This window comes from Panthera onca, chromosome E1 (genome assembly GCF_046562875.1).
Source record: "Panthera onca isolate mPanOnc1 chromosome E1, mPanOnc1 haplotype 2, whole genome shotgun sequence".
Taxonomy (NCBI): Eukaryota; Metazoa; Chordata; class Mammalia; order Carnivora; family Felidae; genus Panthera; species Panthera onca.
Window position 1 is genome coordinate 54,459,768 of NC_138352.1, and position 22,810 is coordinate 54,482,577.

A 22,810-nucleotide genomic window follows, 5' to 3' on the forward strand; every position below is an offset into this window, starting at 1 on the left:
ACAAAGTTTCAGCTATGCAAGATGAATACTTCTGGAGATCTAATACATAGCAATGTGACTATAGTTAACAAAACTGTTTTGTATAGTTGAAATTTGTAAGAAGGTAAATCTTAAATGTTCTCACCACACACACAAAAAAAAGAAATGAAGAAAATTAACTGTGTGAGGTGATAGATATGCTAATTAGCTTGTGATGATTACTTCATGATGTTATGTATCATAAAACATCAAACTATGTATCTTAAATATATATATAATTTTTATTTGCTAATTATACCTCATTAAAACTGGGGGTGGGGAACTCAGCAAATACAAAATTATATTATAGAATCCATTTTTCTTTTCCATTTAATCCAAAAATTACATAATTTACAATTTTCATGCTCTTCATTGTCTTAATATTTAAAACACTGGGGATGCCTGGGTGGCTCAGTCAGTTAAGCATCTGACTCTTGATTTCAGCCTAGGTCATGATTTCATGACAAACGTGGGTTTGAGCCCCACATCTATGCTGTCTGCACAGAACTTGCTTGGAATTATCTCCCTCTCTCTCTGGCCTTCCCCCACTCACATTTGTGTGCTCTTTCTCAAAAACAAACTTAAAAAAAAAATGAAACACTATACAAAATCATCTTTTTAACTTTAGGGACAATCTTTTTTTTAATGTTTTTTTAATAATTTTTAAAATGTTTATTCATTTTTGAGAGAGAAAGCACACAAGCAGGAGACGTGTAGAGAGAGGGGGACAGAGGATCCGAAGCAGGCTCTGTACTGATAGATGTGGGTCTCAAACTCACAGACCACAAGGTCATGACATGAGCCAAAGATGGACGCTCAACCAACTGAGCCACCTGGGCACTCAGAGAATCTTAAGCAGGCTCCACACTCAATGCAAAGTCCCATGCGGTGCTCAATCCTCTGACCCTGGGATCATGACCTCAGCTGAAATCAAGAGTCAGACACTCAACTGAATGAGCCACCCAGGTGCCCCAGTACAAAATCTTTACAATTAGCAGATATTTTGACTGTATTCCTCAAAGGGAATAAAATACAAATTAAAGTTAATGACAAAATAATCCCAAATATAATGTAATTTTGTTACCCATAAAAGTCAATACCATAAGCATATGAAGAAATTCAGTCCTAACAAACATGACACTCCATCTCTTTAGATTTTACTTCATTTTACTAAATATTTACCTATTATATATCAGATACTATCAAAGACCACAGAGGAAAAAGAAGGAATCATGGCTCTTGGTCCTTAAGGAACTTAGATTCTAATAAGTATGGACACAAACAAGTACTTACAATATGGTGTCGTTAATAACCAGCAACAGACTGTAGACCCTAGAAGCCAAACTACCTGGATTTGCATCAATTACCAGTCTTATGACCTACCATACATCACATGACCTCTCTGTACCTGAGGCTGTTGTCTCTATGAATATGTAATACACTCTGCCTGGCATACAATAAACCATGAGTTCTCCAGTATTTTTATCATTACTACTAAACATGATCATTATTATGAAAAATGATACACGTGACTGGGCCCCTAACCTGGTCTACAGATTATAGGGAACCTAACCTAATTTAGGAAGCCAATGTATCTTTTATAATCAAATGACAAGTTATCTAAATTCTTAAAAACAACAGCCACTAAAGCAATCCATATCACGTTAAAGCTGTTTAAATAACGTTAAAAACCCACTAAATACAAATAAGATAAATTTTAAAACTATGATACACTGATATACTTTATATTCGTACATAACCTTATGGAACCTGGACTACTCCTTATCAGAGTTTTCCATTACCGTTCAAAACCAACTAAAATGAAAGCGAAAGAATTTAAGTGTGCACAACTCCAAACGTCATGTTTCTCATTTCTGACTTGTACTAAAAAGGAAGAAAAGGGTTGACTAGCAGTATCGTTTGTCCCTCCTTTTTTTAAAAAAAAAAAAAATTATTTAATCTCTACACCCAACAGGGGACTTGAAATCACAATCCCAAGACTGAGTCATATGCTCTTTCAACTGAGCTGGCTCAGCTGGCACCCCCAATTTGTTCCTTCTAATGCAAGAATATATTCAATCTGACGCCAAGTTGAGCTAATCGTACTTACAGATTACTTATTTTAAAATGCATGCATTTTGTATAGAAAGCAAAATACAGTTTCATATATAAACTTAGATATCCCAATAAGATCAGGAATTAGAAATTTAAGATTTTATCTTGGGGCGCCTGGGTGGCTCAGTTGGTTAAGCATCCGACTTCAGCTCAGATCATGATCTCACAGTTCTTGAGTTCAAGCTCCAAGCTGGGCTCTGTGCTGACAACTCTGAGCCTGGAGCCTGCTTCAGATTCTGTGTCTCCCTCTCTCTCTGCCCCTTCCCCATTCACATTCTGTCACTCTCTAAAAAATAAACACTAAAAATGTTTCAATTAATTTTGAAAAATGTTTATTTATTCTTGAGAGAGAGAGAGAGAACCGTGAACCACCCAGGCACCCCTACTGTGTCAAATTTTTAACACATATCAAATTACCTGCTGTAGATATGATTATCAAATATCCTCCTAAAGAGTTGCTTCATTTTATATGTCTAATGAAGAGTACGAGCCTGTGTTCTGCTTTTTATGAACCCGTTAGTAGTAGGGTTAAATATTTTTTCATCTACTTATTGGCCTTTTACTTTTTGTAACAATTATAAATCTGTAGTATTTCTGTCCAATTTTATATTGAACATACATTTTATATACTGTATTTATTTATACAATAAAATGTTCAAATAAAAATATTATTTTTTCATTTCTTAGAGTAGAATAGAAAGACTGATAATAACATCCAGTGTGGTGACAGTATAGATTGATAACAATACTCAGGATAAATGGCAATATAAGGAAATGAACAGTCCTGGGATGCCTGGGTGGCTCAGTTGGTTAAGCATCCAGCTCTTAATTTCAGCTCAGGTCATGATCTCAGAATTTGTGGGTTCAAGCCCCGCATCAGGCTCTGTGCTGATGGTGTGGAGCCTGTTTGGGATTCTGGCTCCCTCTCTGTCCACTCTTTCTCTCTCAAAATAAATAAATAAACTCAAAAAAATTTTTTTTAAAAAAGGATATGAACAGTCCTATATTCTTGACAGGCATGTAAAATGACACAACTTTTTAGGAAGGATACTTGATAATCATAGCTACAACAGATAATTTGATATGTGTTAAAAATTTTTAAAGTACTTTTTTATGCGTAATACAATTTATAACTATATTCTCACTGGTACACAAGATATCCTTTGCACTACCGTTTACAACAGCCAAAAAAGGGAGGGATAATGTGCATTAAGAAATGGCTTTAGGGGGGGCTCCTGGCTGGCTCAGGTGGGAGAGTATGTGACTCTTTATCTCAGGGTTTTGAGTTCGAGATGCACGTTGGGTGTAGAGCCTACTTTAAAAAAGAAAAGAAAGAAATGGCTTGTAAAATGACACATTTATACCAGGTTTTTATGAGACAGATCTATGTATATTGTCCTAAAAAGTGAATATCACCTTAGTTTAAAAAAGCAAGTTCTAAAGCCCTGTATATCAAAATCTCACTTCTGTAAATTAAAGGGAAAAATTTGCACATATAAAATAATTCATATGACATTATTAACAGTGCTTACTTCTGGGGCTAGAGGGTAGGTGGTACAATGAAGGGAGGGAAAAAAAGGACTTTTTATTTTATATTATTGTTTTTTTAATGTTTATTTTTTTATTTTGAGAGAGAAAGAGAAAGGAAGCACAGGGGAGGGGCAGAGAGAGGGAGAGAGTCCCAAGCAAGCTCCATACTGTCAGCACAAAGCCCGACATGGGGTTCAATCCCATGAACCATGACATCATGACCTGAGCTGAAATCGAGTCAGATGCTTAACCGACTGAACCACTCAGGCACCCCAACTGTTTATTTTATATTCTAAGTTGTTTGATTTTATGACAACAAATATAAACTTTCTTTGTCATTAAAAAAAAAAATAAAATAATATATTAAACACCATGTTAATGAAGATAACCCATAACTGTTTTGTAATTGTTCACATTTTAAAAATTATTCGTATGCAATGTTTACAAAGTATTTTAAGCTTTAATAACCATCTTCAGATCATTAAACCATCATCTTAATACTTACTGATGATAATGTGTATCCGGATTGAGGCCAATAATTGTACCTACAAGTAGCTGAATGAGGGGCACCTGGGTGACTTAGTCATTCAAGTGTCTGACTTGATTTTGGCTCAGATCATGATCTTGTGGTGTGAGATCAAGCCCTGCGTGGAGCTCTGTGCTGAAAGCACAGAGTCTGCTTGGGATTCTCATTCTCTCTCTCTCTCTCTCTCTCTCTCTCTCTCTCTCTCCCCACCCCTCCCCCACTCATGCTCTCTCTCTCTCACTCAAAATAAATAAAACATTTAAAAAATATATTTTAAACACAACTAGTTGAATGAAATACCGTCTTCTACAGATCTCATAATGAATTGTTTCACTTTTTTTTTTTTTAAAGCAAGCTCTTAGCCCAATATGGGGCTTGAACTCACGACCCCAAGATCAAGAGTCACATGCTCCACCAACTGAGCCAGCCAGGCCCCAGTTATGTTTTGCATTTTTAAATGATGCATCTAGACTTCTGCTTCTGGCTATCACAGCTTAGGTGGTATCAGAACAATTATAAAAATCGGATTAAAGAACTTTTAAGTGTTTGAATGGGAATCACATAAAGAACAACTCTATATTCACAGGTTCTTTATTCCCTTGCTGCATTTTCTGACTCCTAAACAGAACACAGAGGCCAATGAAGAAAGGAGAGCCATAAAGCTTGCAGCAGTCTTGCTGGGCTGAAGACACAAAAATTGGAATTCAGAACTACCAAAGCAGCCAGAATTCAAATGGCCAATATCCCAGAAAAATGGAATAACAGATTGTCTAACATTCTTTATTCAATTTTCCCTCGAGACATTTGGTGACTCCTAGATTTCAGCAGTTTTATAACGGGAGGGAACTAAATACTGAATTTCAGGGCCCAAAAGGGAAAGGAAAACCTTAGTAAACACCCCTGACCAGGCTACAAACCCGGAATAAGAGCAGTTTAGAAAAAACAAACAGATTCAATTGTATCAAGATGATCTTGCTTATTAATAAAAGATTGAAAGCTTTCCCCCTAAGGTCAGGAATAAAACAGTACGGCTGCTTTTGCCACTTCTATCCAACAAAGTACTAGAGGTTCTAGACAGAGTAATTAGGCAAGAAAGAGAAATAAAAAGCATTCAAATTGTAAAGAAAGAAGTAAATGTTCTCTGTTCAGAGAAAAATGACCTTATATATAGAAAATCCTCAGGGTTCCAACAAAAAAACTGTTAGAATAAGCAAATTCAGCAAAGTTGTAGGACACAAAATCAACATACAGAAATCAGCTGCATTTCTACACACTAACAATGAACAATTTCAAAAGGAAATTAACAAAACCATTCCATTTGCAATAACATCAAAAATAATATAAACATACTCAGGAACAAATTTAACCAAGGAAGTGAAAGACTCATACACTCAAAACTAAAAAATGGTGCTAAAAGAAGTTAAAGAAGATATACAAACAAATGGAAAGACATCCCTTGTTTATGATTAAAAGTCAATATTAAGGGGCGCCTGGGTGGCTCAGTCGGTTGAGCGTCCGACTTCAGCTCAGGTCATGATCTCGCGGTCCATGAGTTCAAGCCCCACATCCAGCTCTGTGCTGACAGCTCAGAGCCTGGAGCCTGTTTCGGAATCTGTGTCTCCCTCTCTCTCTGATCCTCCCCCGTTCATGCTCTGTCTCTCTCTGTCTCAAAAATAAATAAAACGCTAAAAAAAAATTAAAAAACAAAAGTCAATATTAAGATGCTCATAATCTCCATGGGGCACCTTGTGGGCTCAGTCAGTAGAACATGTATGACTCTTGATCTCAGGGTTGTGAGTTCGAGTCCCACGTTGGGTGTAGAGATTACTTAAAAATGTTTTTAAACTTAGAGGCACCGGGGTGGCTCAGTCAGTCAAGTGTCCAACTTCAGTTCAGGTCATAATCTCATGGTTTGTGAATTCGAGCCCCATGTCAGACTCTCTGCTTGTCAGCATAGAGCCCACTTCAGATCTTCTGTCCCCCTCTTTCTTTGCCCCACCCCCGCCAAAAATAAACAAACATTAAAAAAATGTTTTTAATTAAAAAAAAAAGATGTTCATAATATCCAAAGCAATCTATAGATTCAGTACAATCCTTCTCAAAAGCTCAACAATGTGTTTTGCAAAAATTTAATAACCCATCCACAAAAATCACATAGTATCTCATAAAGACCTTTAGAGCCAAAACAACCTTGAAAAAAGAACAAAGTTGGAAGTTTCACATTTCCTGATTACAAAGGTATAGTAACCAAAAAAAAAAAAAAAAGTGTGGTACTAGCATACAGACAGACATACAGACTAATGGAATAGAATCAAGAGCCCAGAAATAAACTCTTACATATATGATCAAATGATTTTCAACAAGGGTACAAAAATTATTCAATGGGGAAAGGTAATCTTTAAAAAAGAAATAGTGCTGGGGGGCACATGCACCCCAAAGTTTACAGCAGTGCCACCGACAATAGCCACAGTATGGAAAGAGCCCAAATGTCCATCGACAGATGAGTGGATAAAGAAGATGTGGTATATATATACAATGGAGTATTACTCAGCAATCAAAAAGAATGAAATCTTGCCATTTGCAACTACATAGATGGAACTAGAGGGTATTATGCTAAGAGAAATTAAGTCAGAGAAAGACAAATATCATACGACTTCACTCCTATGAGGCATTTAAGATAAAAAACAGATGAACATAAGGAAAGGGAAGCAAAAATAACATAAAAACAAGGAAGGGGACAAAACATAAGACTCTTAAATACAGAGAACAAACTGAGGGTTGCTGGAGGGGTTGTGTGTGGGGAGGTGGGCTAAATGGGTAAGGAGCATTAAGAAAGGCACTTGATGGGATGAGCACTGGGTATTATACATAGGGGATGAATCACTGGAATCTACTCCTGAAATCATTATTGTGCTATATGCTAACTAACTTAGATGTAAATTAAAAAAAGAAGAAGAAAAAGAAAAAGAATAGTGCTGGGAAAACTGGATATCTACACGCAAAAGAATAAAGTTGGACTTTTTAAAAAATGTTTATTTCTTATTTATTTTGAGAGAGAGAGAGAGAGAGAGGAAGAGAGAACAAGCAGGGGAGGGGCAGAGAGAGAGGGAGAGAGAAAATCCCAAACAGATTCCACTCTGACAGCTCGAAGCCCAATGTGGGGCTCCATCCCACAGTCTGTGAGATGGTGACCTGAGCTGAAATTAAGAGTTCACACTTAACTGACCAAGTCACCCAGATGCCTCTAAAGTTGGACTTGTTGAATCACCATACTGTACACCTAAAACTAACATAACACTGTAAGGGTTCCCCCTGCCTTTTTTGGGAATCTCTACACCTAGCATGGGGCTCAAACTCACAACCCAAGATCAAGAGTCACATGCTCTTTAGACTGAACCAGCCAGGCACCTCTATAACACTGTATGTTAACTGTACTGGATTAAAATACAAAACTTAAAAAAAGAGCTCAGGGTGCCTAGATGGCTCCATCAGTTAAGAGTCTGACTCTTGATTTCAGCTGAGGTTATAATCTCATGATTAGTGGGATTGAGCCAAAGTCAGGCTCCAAGCTGAGTGTGGAGCCTGTTTGGGATTCTCTCTCTCCCTCTCTCTCTGCCCATCCCCCATTTGCACTCTTTCTCTCTCTCTCAAAAATAAAATAAAAATAAAACTTTTTTTAAAAATGAGCTCAAATCAATCAAAGACCTGAATGTGAGAACTCACACTACAAAACTCTTAAAAGAAAATGCAGGTGCACCTGGATGGCTCAGTCGGTTGAGTGTCCGACTTTGGCTCAGGTCACAATCTCACAGTTCATGAGTTCAAGCCCAATATCGGGCTCACTGCTGTCAGCTTGTCAGTGCAGAGCCCACTTCAGATCCTCTATCCCCCTTTCTCTGCCCCTCCTCTGTTTGTGCTCTCCCAAAAAATGAATGTGTTTTTTTAAAAATGCAAAAGTTTCAGGGGTGCCTGGGTGGCTCAGTCAGTTAAGCATCCACCTTCGGCTCAGGTCATGATCTCGAGGTTTGTGAGTTCGAGCCCTGCGTCGGGCTCTGTGCTGACAGCTGAGAGCCTGGAGCCTGCTTCAGATTCTGTGTCTCCCTCTTTCTCTGCCCCTCACCTGCTCACGCTCTCTGTCTTTCAATAATAAATAAACGTTAAAAAAAAAATGAAAACGTTTCTGGGAATGCAAACTGGTGCAGCCACTCTGGAAAACAGTATGGAGGTTCCTCAAAAAACTAAAAATAGAACTACCCTACGACTCAGCAATTGCACTACTAGGTATTTATCCAAGGGATACAGATGTGCTGTTTTGAAGGGACACACGCACCCCCATGTTTATAGCAGCACTATCAACAATAGCCAAAGTATGGAAAGAGCCCAAATGTCCATCAATGGGTGAATGGATACAGATGTGGTGTGTACCTATATATATAAATATATATATATGTATGTATATATGTATGTATATATATTTATATATAGTTATATATATAAATATATATATTATATATAATATACATACATTATATACATAATATATAATATAAATACATATATAAATATAATATATAAAATAAGTATATTATATATTATATTTATGTATTTATATTATATATATAAATTTTATATATATTTTATAGATATAGATTTTATATATATTTTATATATATAGATTTTATATATATTATATATATATAAATTTTATACATATAAATTTTATATATATATAAATTATATAGTAAACATATATAAAATATATATAAATATATAAATTTATATATAAATATATAAGAATATATAAATTTATATATAAATATATAAATATATAGTATATAATATATTGTATATTTTTTAGATATTATATTTATATAAATATATTATATATTATATTTATATATAATATACATATATTATATATAAATATATATTATATATACAGTGGAATATTACTCAGCAATCAAAAAGAATGAAATCTTGCCATTTGCAACTACATGGATGGAACTGGAAGGTATTATGCTAAGCGAAATGAGTCAGTCAGAGAAAGACAAAAATCATATGACTTCACTCATATGAGGACTTTAAGAAACAAAACAGATGAACATAAGGGAAGGGAAACAAAAATAATATAAAAACAGGGAAGGGGACAAAACAGAAGAGACTCATAAGTATGGAGACAGACTGAGGATTACTGGAGGAGTTGTGGGAGGGGGGATGGGCTGAATGGGTAAGGGGCATTAAGGAATCTACTCCTGAAATCATTGTTGAACTATATGCTAACTAATTTGGATGTAAATTAAAAAATAATAATAAAATTAATTTTAAAAATGCAAAAGTTTCATGACATTGGATTTGGCAACGACTCCTTGGATATTATGCCAAAAGCACAAGCAACAAAAGAAAAAGCTGAACCTCATCAAAATTAAAAACTGTTGTACATCAGAACACAATCAACAGAGTGAAAGGCAATGTACAGAATGTATGAGCATGCATGAGCCAGGAAGAGGCAGAGGAGAAGGAAGAGACAGAATCCCAACCAGGCTCCACGCTGCCAGCGCAGAGCTTGACACAGGGCTTGAACTCAACTGTGAAGTCATGACCTGAGCCAAAACCAAGAGCTGAACACCCAACTGACTGAGCCACACAGATGCCCCCCATCTCATTATTAAAGACCTATTTCCCGTGGTTCTTTTTACTCAGTACATCATGTCTGGGTCTCAAAAACTATTGGAAGGCATACTAAAAGGCAGAAAATGCAATTTGAAGAGACTAAACAAACATCAAAACCAGAGTCAGTTATGACAGGAATGTTGGAATTATGTGACCAGGATTTTTGTTTTAAACTATGACTGATATGCTAAGAGCTTTAATGAAAAAAGTAGACACGTGCAAGAACTGACAGATAATGTAAGCAGAGAGATAGAAATACTAAAAAGGAATTTAAAAAATGATAGAAATCAAAAACAGTAACAGAAATGAAGAATGCCTTTGATGGGTTGGTTGTTAGACTGGTCATGGCTGAGGAAACCATCTCTGAGCCTGCAGACATGACAAAAGAAACCTCCAAAACTGAGGGTAAAAGTGGGGGAAGGGACGAGGGGGGGAGCAGAACAAAATGTCCAAGAATTATGGGAAAACTTTAGGTGTAACCATGATGGGACTACCAGAGGGACAAGAAAAGTAAAGGAATGGAAGCAATATTTGGAGCAATAAAGGCTGAGAATTTCTCCCAAATTAATGTCAGATACCAAACTACAGATCCAGGAAGCTCAGAGAAGACCAAGCAGGATAAATGTAAAAAAAAACAAAAACAAAAACCAAAACCTCTAAACCTAGGCATATCATATTCAAACTTTAGGAAATCAAACATAAAGAAAAAGTCTTGAAAGAAGCCACAGGGGAAAAAAAACTATTTATAGAAGAGTAAGGTAAGGATTACATTCAACTTCTCATCCATCACGCTAGCAAGAAGAGAATAGAATGAAACATTTAAAGGGAAGAAAGAAAAACTAGAATTCTGTATCCTTGAAACTGATCCTTCAGTGGCATTCACTTTCAAATGCCCCCTCTCTGTAAAGAGAGCTTTCATATTATTCTTACTTTCTGTTCTTACATTCTAATATGCTTTTGCCGGCTGCTCATTAAAGAAAAAAAAAAAAAACATCCTTCGAAAGTGAAATAGAATACTCCTCTCAATCTGGCTGTGAACCTAAACTGTTCTAAAATAAAATTAAGTCTTAAGGGACACCTGGGTGGTTCAGTAAATGTCTGACTTCAGCTCAGGTCATGATCTCATGGTTTGTGAGTTCAAGCCCTGCATCAGGGACAGTGCAGAGCCTGCCTGGGATTCTCTCCCCGTCTCTGTCTCTCTCCCACTGATATGCACGCATGCACACACGCGCTCTCTCTCTCTCAAATAAACTTAAAAAAAAATTAAGTCTTAAAAACAAGTGAGGAAAAATAAACTTTCTCAGATAAACAAAAATTGAGGGAATTTGTTACCAGTAGACATGCTTCGCAAGATATGTTAAAAGAAGTTCTTTAGGGGCTCCTGGGTGGCTCAATCAGTTAAGCATTGGACTCTTGATCATGATCTCAGGTCATGATCTCACAGTTTATGAGACCGAGCCCTGAGTCAGGAAGCTTACTTGGGATTCTCTCTCTCCTCTTTCTCTGCCATTCCCCTGTGCATGCACTCTCTCTCTCTCTCTCTCTCTCAAAATAAACATTAAAGAAAAAAGTTCTTTAGAGAAAAGGAAAATTATATAGGTCAGAAACTTGGATCTATACAAAGGAAGAGCATTATAGAATGAATAAATGAAAGTAAAATAAAAATATTTTTGTTATTTTTAAGTGATCTAAACGATAATTTGTTCAAAATATTAATAATAACAATGTATTTGATTAGGTTGGCTTTTGTATGTGTGTGCGCGCGCGCATGTGCTTATGCATAAGGGAAATGAATGATAGCAATGATACAAGGCATGGCAGGAAGGAATCGGGAATATTTTGTAATTATATGGTGCCTGTACTACTTGGGAAGCATGATGGTGTTATATGAAAGTGACTGAATTAGTTATAAATGTACACTGCAAAATCTAGGGAAACCACTTAAAAAAATTTACAGATTAAAAGTAAAGGGATGGAGGGGTGCCTGGGTGGCTCAGTCAGTTGAGCGTCTGACTTCAGTTTAGGTCATGATCTCACAGCTTGTGCGTTCAAGCCCCACATTGGGCTCTGTGCTGACAGCTCAAAGCCTGGAGCCTGCTTCAGATTCTGTGTCTCCCTCTTTCTCTCTGCCCCTCCCCCATTCACGCTCTGTCTCTCTCGCTCAAAAATAAACATTAAAAGAAAATAATTTTTAAAAATGTTTAAAAAAGTAAAGGGATGGAAACAGATACACTAACACTAATGAAAACAAGTGCAAGTAGCTGTATTAATTTCAGACAGAGCTGATTTCAAAGCAAAAAGAGAGGAACATTACATAACGAGAGAGGGGCCAATACTCCAAGAAGACATAACAGTCCCTACTGTGTATGTGTCTAACAACAAAGCATCAAAATACATGAGGCAAAACCTGACAGAACGGCAAGGAGAAATACATGAATCTAGTATTAGAGCTGGAGACCTTAACATCCTTCTATCAGAAATAAATAGACTCAGCAGCAGAAAATCTGTAAGGATACAGTTGAACTCAACAGCACCATCAATCAACTGGATATAATTGACATCTATAGACTATTTCATTAAACAGAATGTGTTACACATTTTACTCAAGCTCATTTGGAACATTCATCAAGACAGACCATATTTTGTGTCATAAAACACACTTTTAACTAATCTAAAAGAATACACATCAAGGCGCCTGGGTGGCTCGGTCAGTTAAGTATCTGACTTTGGTTCAGGGCATGATCTCACGGTTCATAGGTTTGAGCCCCACATCAGGCTCTGTGCTGACAGCTCAGAGCCTGGAGCCTGCTTTGGATTCTGTGTCTCCCTCTCTCTCTGCTCCTCCCCCGCTCATGCTCTGTCTCTCTCTCAAAAAGAAACATTTTTTAAAAATTAAAAATAAATAAATAAGAGAAATCTGAAACCTCTGCTTTTTGACCACAAAGGAATTAAACTAGAAATCAGTAACAGAAAACTAGCTGGAAAAATTCCCAGATACTTGGAAATTAAATTATATATATATATATAAATATATACATATATATTTATATTTTATATACATATATAATATATTTATATTTTATATATATAATATATTTATATATTTTATATATATAATATATTATATATACATAAAATAACACACAGGTCAAAGAAGAAATCTCAAGAGAAACCTTTAAATATTTTTAACTAAATGAAAATGCAAATACAACTTATCAAAGTTTGTGGGATTCAGTGAAAGAAGTGCTTAGAGGGAAATTTATAGTACTGAAAACATATATTAGAAAAGAAGATCTAATTTCAATTATCTAGGGGTACCTGGCTAGATCAGTCAGAAGATACAACTCTTAATCTTGGGGTTCTGATTCAAGCCCCATGTTGGGTGTAGAGTTTACTTATAAATAAATAAATAAAATCATCTAAGCTTCCATGTTAGGAAACTAGAAAAAGTTTTTTAAATCCAAATTAAATCCAAAATAAGCAGACAAAAATAAGTAATAAAAATTTGAGCAGAAATCAATGAAATTTAAACTAGAAAAACAGGGGGCACCTGGGTCACTCAGTCAGTTGAGTGCCCAATTCTTGATTTTGGCTCAGGTCATGATCTCATGGTTTGTGGGATTGAGCCCTACATCAGGCTCCATGCTGACAGCACAGAGCCCGCTTGGGATTCTCTCTCCCCCTCTCTCTCTGCCCCTTCCCTGCTTGCACGTGTGTGCTCTCTCTCATTCTCAAATAGACTTTAAAAACATAATAAAGGAAAATAAAATAGAAAGTCAGTAGAGAAAAATCAACAAAAAAACACACAAAACTGATTCTTTGAAAAAAAAAAATCAATAACCCTCTAGCCAGGTTAAGGGAAAAAGAGAGAAGACACAAATTACTAAAATCACAAGTGAAAGAGGGAACATCAGTACAGACCCCATGGACATTAAAAAGATAATACAGAAATATTATAAAGAAGTCTCTGCCCACAAATTTAAAAACCTCAATGAAATGGACCAATTCCTTGAAACACACAATCTACTAAAACTCACACAAGAAGAAACAGATACTCTGAATAGCTATATATCTATTAAAGAATTCAATCAATAATAATCCTCCAAAACAGAAAGCACAGGCCCAGATAGGTTCACTTGTGAATTCTACCAATCATTTAAGTAAGAAATTATATACATTCTCTATACTCTCTTCCAGAAGATAGAAGCAGAACTCATTTTATGAGTTCCTAACTTCCTAACTCATTTTATGAAGTCAGCACTACCATAACATCAAAACAAAAGGCATACAAGAAAACTATCAACCAATATCTCTTATGAATGTAAACACAAAAATCCTCAACAAAATATTAGCAAATCAAATGCAGCAACATATAAAAATATAAAAAGAGGGCCGTCTGGGTGGCTCAGTCAGTTAAGCATTCAACTTCAGCTCAGGTCATGATCTCACAGTTTGTGAGTTTGAGCCCCATGTTGGGTTCTGTGCTGATAGCTCAGAGCCTGGAGCCTGCTTCAGATTCTGTCTCCCTTTCTCTCTGTCCCTCCCCCATAAATCCCCCTCACTCAAAAATAAATACATGTTTAAAAAAAAGAAAAAGAAAAAAATATATAAAAAGAGTTATGGGCCATGACCAAGTGGAATTTATCCTAGAATGCAAGGCTGTTTCAACACTCAAAAATCAACTAATGTACTTCATCATAAGAGCCTAAAGAAGAAAAATCACACAATCATCACATGTACAAAAAGCATTTGACAAAATCCAATGCCTATTCATGATAAAAACTCTCAGCAAAGTAGAAATGGATGAATTTCTTCAACTTGAAATTCCAAGCTTTCCAGCTAAGATGAGGAACAAAGAAAGCAAAGATATCCCTTCTCATCACTGCTTTTCAACGTTGTACTGAAAATCCTAACACAGTAAGACAAGAAAAGGAAACAAAAGGTATACATACTGGGATGGTAGAAATAAAACTGTCCTTGTTCATAGATGGCATGGTCATGTAGAAAATTCAAAAGGATTAGCAAAAAACTGGAACTAATAAGCAATTATAATAAGGTTGCATGATATAAGATTAATACATATAAGTCAATCACTTTTCTATATGCCAGTAATGAATAAGTGGTATTTAAAATTAAAACCACATTATCATTTACATTATCATATTCAAAAATGAAACAATGAGGTATAAATCTAACAAAATATATAGAAGATCCGTATGAAAAAAACACAAAACTCTAACAAAAGATACCAAAGAACTAAATAAATGGAGAGATATTCCATGTTCATGAGTAAGAAGGCTCCATACTGTCAAGATGTCATTTCCTCCCAACTTGATCTATAGATTCAATCCCAATCCCAATCAAAATCCCAGCAAGTTGTTTTGTGGATATTGAACAACTGATTCTAAAGTTTATATGGAGAGGTAAACAACCTAGAATAGCCAACACAATACTGAAGAACGAAGTCAGAGGACTGACACTACCCTACTTCAAATCTTACCATAAAGTCTACAGTAATCAAGATAGTGTGGTTTTGGAAAAACAAAAGGCAAGTATATCAATGGAAGAGCATAGAGAGCCTAGAAATAGATAAATACATAATTTAAATACCTAAGTATTTAATGCAGTCATAAATACAGTCATATTGATTTTTGACATAGGAGAAAAAGCAATACAAGGGAGCTATCTTTTTGATATATGGTGCTGTTAACTGGACATCCACATGCAAACAATCTACACATAGACCTTACATCTTTTACAAAACCTAACTCAAAATGGATTATAGACCTAAATGAAAATGCAAAGCTACGAACCCCCTGGAAGATAACATTGGAGAAAACCTAAATGATCTTGAGTATTGTGATGGCTTTTTATTTTAAAAAAATTTGTTTTAAAACATTTATTTATTTTTGAAGGAGAGACAGCATGAGTGAAGGAGGAGCAGAGAGAGAGGAAGACACAGAATCTGAAGAAGGTTCCAGACTCTGAGCAGTGAGCAGAGAGCCAGATATGGCACTCCAATTCACGAGCTGTGAGATCATGACCTGAGCCAAAGTCAGACACTTAACCGACTGAGCCAACTAGGTGCCCCAGTGATGACTTTTTAGATAAAACACCCAGGATATAATCCATGAAAAAGAAATGATAACCTGGACTTAATTAAAGTCTAAAAATTCTGCTCTGAGAACGACAATATCAAGAGAATGAAAAGACAAGCCACAGATTGGGAGAAAATATCTGCAAAGGACACAGCTGATAAGGACTATTATCCAAAACATACAAAGGATTCTTAAAACTCAACAATAAGAAAAAGAACAATCCAGTTAATATTGTGTAAATGATCTGAACTGACATCTCACAGAAGATGATACACAGATGACAAGAAAGCATATGAAAGAGTTTCAACATCATGTGATTAGGCACCTGCAAATTAAAACAGCAATGACATACCACTCTACACCTACTAAAATAGCCAAAATCCAAAACACTGATAACAACAAATGCTTGGGAGCATGCAGAGCAACAGGAACTCTCACCCATTGATGGTGGGAATGCAAAATGATACAGTTACTTTAGAAGACAGTCTGGCAGTTTCTTACAAAACTGAACAGTTTTGTTTTTTAAATAATCTCTACATCCACTGTGGGGCTCAAACTCACAACTTGGCAAACAAGAATTAGATGCTCTACCAACTGAGCCAGCCTGGGACCCCTAAATGCACTCTCTTACCATAGGATCCAGCAACCATGCTCCTTGGTATCTATCAAAAGGAGCTGAAAACGTACATCCTCACAAAAACCTGCACGTGGATATTTACGGCAACTTTACTCCTAACTGCCAAAACTTTAGAGTAACCCAGAAGTCCTTCAATAGGTAAATGGACAAATAAACTGGTATATACAGACAATGGAATATTATTCAGAGCTAAAAAGAAATGAACTCTCAAGCAATGATGAAAAGACATGGAGAAACTTGAGTGCGTTAATACTAAGTGAAAGAAGCCAATCTGAAAAGGCAACATACTGCACTATGACTCCAACTATATGACATTCTAGAAAACACTATGGAGACAATAAAAAGATTAGTGGTTGCCAGGGGTTAGGAAGGAAGACTGCACAAACAGGCAGAGCACAGAGGATTTTTAGGGCAGTGAAACAGTTGTGTGTGGTACAGTAATGGTGACTACATTTGTTAAAACCCATAGAATGTATAACACCAAGAGTGAACCCTAATGTAAACTATGGACTCTGAGTGTTAATGAGGTGCTAATGTAGGTTCATCTACTGTAACAAATGTACCATTCTGGTTCAGGATGCTGATTATGAGGGGAAAGGGGGTGGGTGGGACAAGGAATACATGGGAAATCTGCACTTTTTACTTGAAACTGCTCTAAAAAAATTAAGTTTACTAGCACAAAAAATAAAATCAGAGGCACCTGGGTGGCGCAGTCAGTTAAGGGTCCAGCTCTTGATCTTGGCTCAGGTAAAGATCTCACCGTTTATGAGTTCAAGCCCCACATAGGGCACTGTGCTGATGGTGCAGAGCTCGCTTGGGATTCTGTCTCTCCTCTCTGCCCCTCCCCACCTGGGTGTGCACACATGCTCTCAAAAGAAACTTTGAAATGAATGAACGAAGGGGCGCCTGGGTGGCTTAGTCAGTTAAGCGTTTGACTTCGGTTCAGGTCATGATCTCACAGTTCGTGAGTTCGAGCCCCGCGTTGGGCTCTGTGCTGACAGCTCAGAGGCTGGAGCCTGCTTCAGATTCTGTGTCTCCCTCTCCCTCTCTCTCTCTCTCTCTGCTCTCCCCGACTCGCACTCTGTCTCTCTCTCAAAAATACATAAACGTTAAAAAAAAATTTTATAAAATGAATGAGTAAATAAATAAAATCACCATTTAATTCAGAAAACAGGAGGTCCTGAAAGTTACCAAAGACCTGGGAAAATATCCGGTTCTTCAATACAGCCTGGAGTGGTGGTTAGCTTCTGCATTTACATACCCATTCTTCAGAAGAATAATAGCACATGATAGACTTTTATGTTCAAAATCCCCAAAACTCAGTATACTCAGGACCGGTAATTAAACCAGAGACAAAATAAAAATAAGAGCTCAGAAATAAGGCCATTTTAGTGCCCCCAAAAAGCTAGCTACCTAAGAAGAGGTATTATGCTAGATTCTGAATCTTTAAAAAATATATACCACTGGAACACATACAGCAAACTAACACAGTTTGATGAATATATTTAATAGTAATACAGCACAGTATACATCAGTTTCAATTAAAAACTAGAAAATTTTCACACGGGGTTTTTGCTCTTCTTTTTTTTTTTTTTTTTAAATGTTTATTTTTGAGAGAGAGAGAGAGAGAGACAGACAAAGCATGAGCAGAGGAGGGGCAGAGAGAGAGGGAGACACAGAATCCAAAGCAGGCTCCAGGCTCTGAGCTGTCAGCACAGAGCCTGACGCAGGGCTGCACCTCGTGAACCTCAAGATCATGACCTGGGGTGAAGTCGGATGCTTAACTGACTGAGCCACCCAGGGGCCCCAGGGTTTTTGCTCTTTTTAATGAGACTGCTATGCTCACGTCTTATTTTCATGTCCAAATGATAAAGAATATGCATAACACACCACAGTTCCCTAGGAGGCTGCAAATTCAAAAGAAATCAATATAGCTCACAAAAACGTTGCTGGCCAGAAAAGTTCTTTAAAATTTGAATATTTACGTGAGACGTGCACTCTTTGGTTTGGCCTCTGTTCCAACACACTTGTTTTCCTATATCCAGTCCAATTCATTCATGTTTTATTATTTGCTTAATCCCAACAGTAACTTTGGTTTGAGACTCCTACTCTACACTGTTATTTATAATTAAACTCATACTTTGATTCTTTATTTAAAATTTCCTTATGGGGGTGCCTGGGTGGCTCAGTCAGTTGAGCGTCTGACTTCAGCTCAAGTCATGATCTCGTGTGTCATGGGTTTGAGCCCCGCGTCGGGCTCTGTGCTGACAGCTCAGAGCCTGGAGCTTCGGATTCTGTGTCTCCCCTCTCTGCCCCTCCCCTGCTCATGCTCCCTCTCCCTCTCCCTCTCCCTCTCTCAAAAATAAACAAACATTAAAAAATTAAAAAAATAAAAATAAAATAAAATTTCCTTATGAAATTCTGTATCATATTTCAATATATTTGTATTAAAAATGGGTATTTTCCCTTCTCTTTCAATTTTCCAGATTTGAGAGCTAGCACTTAATTGGTCATGCATGTATTTTCCGAATGATGACAAAAACAACTCTATTGCAAAGAAATGGTAGTTTATTAATGTTATTCCTCAACCACACTTAACTGTATGACAGAATATATATTACTAATAGGCTTATAAAGGCCTGTTGAAGCTTATGATCAAGTGTTAGGAACCATTCCTTTTTTTCAAGTTAATAGTTTTGTTCTGAATTATTAATATCTGGCAGTATTTCTGACTAAGCTGTTTCCTTTCATTAAACACATACATGTGCTCTTATGCACACACCGAAAAATAGAATTCTACTTCAAGAATAAATGTGTTAAAATTTACATGCCTTACAAATAAACCAAAGTGATACTAGTGGACCTGAAAGTATGTATTAGAACCTTCTATGAAATATTATGTCGCCAACGGAAAACTGTTTCCTTATACAGCTAATGCCACAAACATACCTGACAGAGTATACACTAAGGGAAAAGTTGGTACAAAACTTTCAAGTGATCATTCTCCATGTGCTTATGCCCAAGCCATCTATTAACGATAAATTAAAAAACTCTTTACCTGTCAGGACCTGAGTTCAGGCACTCAAAAGTTTCGTATTTCTCTTGCAGAAGCTGATGACAATACTAATCCCTGCCCTGTGTAGGGAGGTGCACTCCTTGTACTGGGGCTTAAGTGCTAGTGATTTCACCAACCCTTGAAGTGCAGAACAGTAAAAAAACAGTTTTCAGCCGTTTTTCTTACTGATTTCTCATTTTTTAAATACTATAAAGATCTCAATTAGGTTTTAAAATAAATTATTTCTGTTTAAAAGGCAGTGCCTTAGTTTAAGGAGACACATGCCAATAGGTCTTTCTGGGTTACTGCACATATCATAAGATGGCCTTTTCTCATCAATTAAAAACTTACACAGAGAAGCAACAATTTTGTGCTTTCAAACGATTTTCTGATTTTACCTTAAAGCACCAAGATTTAGTGGTTACAGATATGTAAATCAGTTTTGCAGAAGGCAATCTGTAAGTATTAACAAGTACCGGACTAGATGAGATTAGCTGGGTTTAAAAAATGAGTCCTATTGACTCAAATATTCCTCTGCCAACTCATACAGTCCTAGAAGGAGCTGGCAGTCAAATTTCCAACTACTAATTTCTAAAGAAACAACGTGTTGTACTCTCCCATAAGGTAAAAATCAAGAAATGCTACTCTGTCCAAGGGCAAAATTAAGCTGGGTATGTATCTAGAAGGCCAAATCTATCTGTTTCTGACTGAAACCTTAAAATACCACATTAATATAATTTCCCCTCTTCTTATCCCTTAAATTAGAGGTGCTTACACATGACCCTAGGTTTTTCCCATTGCTGTAGGAGAAATGAGTTGAAAAATATACCTTAGCTAGTTTTGAAGAAAATATTTTAAGTACCTAAAAAAAATTAATATTTTATCTGAATCTCTCTTCAAATCCCCTTACTTCCTATAAGCTTTCATTTGTCTTCTGACCCTCTTAGTGAGAACACAAACACTGCTTCCTTGATATTCAGGCTGGTATGAGCTTGGCACCATTCAGTTATGCATATTCGAAGCATTTAAGTTCTCTGAATTCTTTCCTGGCGTTTTAGTAGAGGAAGATAAAAACAAACCTGAGCTGAAACCATGCCAGCTGGAGGGTGCACATGTATTTTACTGGGCACCATTTAAAAACTCTGTATTAAATTTAAATGTTCTCTACCTGTAACAAAACATGTTTGCATTGATATGCGTGGCTAAGGTGCTTATATTTTTCTTCAAAGGTAAAGAAATTAAATCATCCCTCTTTCATTTACCAAACAATTGCTTTAATGTTGGCACTCACTCAAAGTCCATTGGAAGGATCTGTTCCTCTAACTTAAAATCACTGCAGTTTGATCTCATGTACAATCGAACATCAGTACTTCTTGGCAATGATCTGCTCAACTGATACTTTTTTTTTTTTTTTTTTTTTGTCTTTCTATGGACAAAACAATCTAAGAAAAACTCACAAAATAAATACTGCCTGGTCATAAAATGTTACTTGTATGCTTCTTTTCAGAGTAAAGGAGAGGGGAAAGAGCAATACTAAATGGAAATTAAAGGGTCAAATTCCTAACTTATTTGATATCAAATGAAAAGATTTTTTCTTTTGTTTTTAAAGTAAGCTCTACACACAACATGGGGCTTGAACTCACAACCCTGAGACCAAGAGTCACATACTCCACCAACTGAGCCAGCCAGCCAGCCAGCGCCCGGATATCAAATGAAAAGATTTTATGGGGCTTCTGAGTGGCTTAGTCGGTTAAGCATCCAACTCTTGGTTTCAGCTCAGGTCATGCTCTCGCAGTTCGTGAGTTCAAGCACTGTGTTGGACTCTGTGCTGACGGACTGGAGCCTGCTTGGGATTCTCTGTCTCTCTCTCTCTCTCTCTCTCTCTCTCTCTCAAAATAAATAAATAAACTTAAAAAAAAAAAAAAAAAAGTAAAAAGCACTTCAGTTCCAGTATCAATATACTTGTGAGTTTTTGCCAAACTTGACAACTTTTTAAAAATGTAGCTTATGTGGGAATAGGATTTCAGGCCAAAACTGACTACTCAATTTAATCCTTATTGTAATTACAAGGTCTAAAATAGTTCTCATTTTAAAGACGCTAACTGAATTCCCATGTGTTCTATATAATGTTTCTTCTTAACATATTCTTACCCTGTAACTAACTTGGTCATCTAGCATCTAACCTCCACATTCAATCTCATAAGGCCAATATTTTTCTCTCCATTACGAGTAAGATTTATTATCCCTGTTGTAATCTATTGCTCAAGAAGGAAAAAAAAACTTTTAAGAAAACCACATATGAACTAAGCCGCCTGGATGAACCAATCTTTCATGTTCAAAGTACTTATTTTTAAAATAACTCTTTGGCTTTATATGCATGTTACTATATTATATATATTTTACATTTATAAAAATGTAATCTGCCTAGAGTCAAAAAATAAGTTAATGTTTGAAGTAGAATTAAAATTGTGGCATTTCCTTAATCTCATAATATAGATTATTAAAATATTTCCCATGAACATCTAAAAATGTTTCCTGGGGCGCCTGGGTGGCGCAGTCGGTTGAGCGTCCGACTTCAGCCAGGTCACGATCTCGCGGACTTCAGCCAGGTCACGATCTCGCGGTCCGTGAGTTCGAGCCCCGCGTCAGGCTCTGGGCTGATGGCTCCGAGCCTGGAGCCTGTTTCCGATTCTGTGTCTCCCTCTCTCTCTGCCCTTCCCCCGTTCATGCTCTGTCTCTCTCTGTCCCAAAAATAAATAAAAAAAAAAAAAAAAAAAAAAAAAAAAAAAAAATAAAAATGTTTCCTATTTCTAAAGTAACAAACACTGATATCTTAATCTGAAAATGTATATATCCACCATATACACATCATACACACAGAGAGACAGCAAATCAAATGGAAAACAGCTCTTACCTTCATCTCCCTCTGGTGCATATGAAGCTGTAATAATGTCAATATCAGCACAATTCATCACAATCTGATTGGTTGCCTGCCTCACCTAAAGGGAAAAGAAAAACCAGCAGTGTCAGAAATAGCCTAGATTAGTAACATGTGCATCTTCCCCTTAGCCTAATGTATGTCACAGGCAATTTTTTAAAACCCAGACATCACTAAAACTTTGACTGAGTATTTATACATCACCATGGTAAAAATAAATGAG

At 36.4% G+C, this 22,810-nt stretch overlaps 1 protein-coding gene across 1 annotated transcript in view; it reads right to left on the reverse strand.

The window, feature by feature from the left end:
* NPEPPS (aminopeptidase puromycin sensitive) overlaps positions 1–22,810 on the reverse strand; it is a 94,010-nt gene that overhangs the window by 61,601 nt on the left and 9,599 nt on the right. Inside the window, exon 2 of the mRNA XM_078437239.2 lies at positions 22,564–22,648. Coding sequence (XP_078293365.2) covers positions 22,564–22,648 — 85 coding nt within the window. The remainder of the gene's footprint in view (positions 1–22,563; positions 22,649–22,810) is intronic.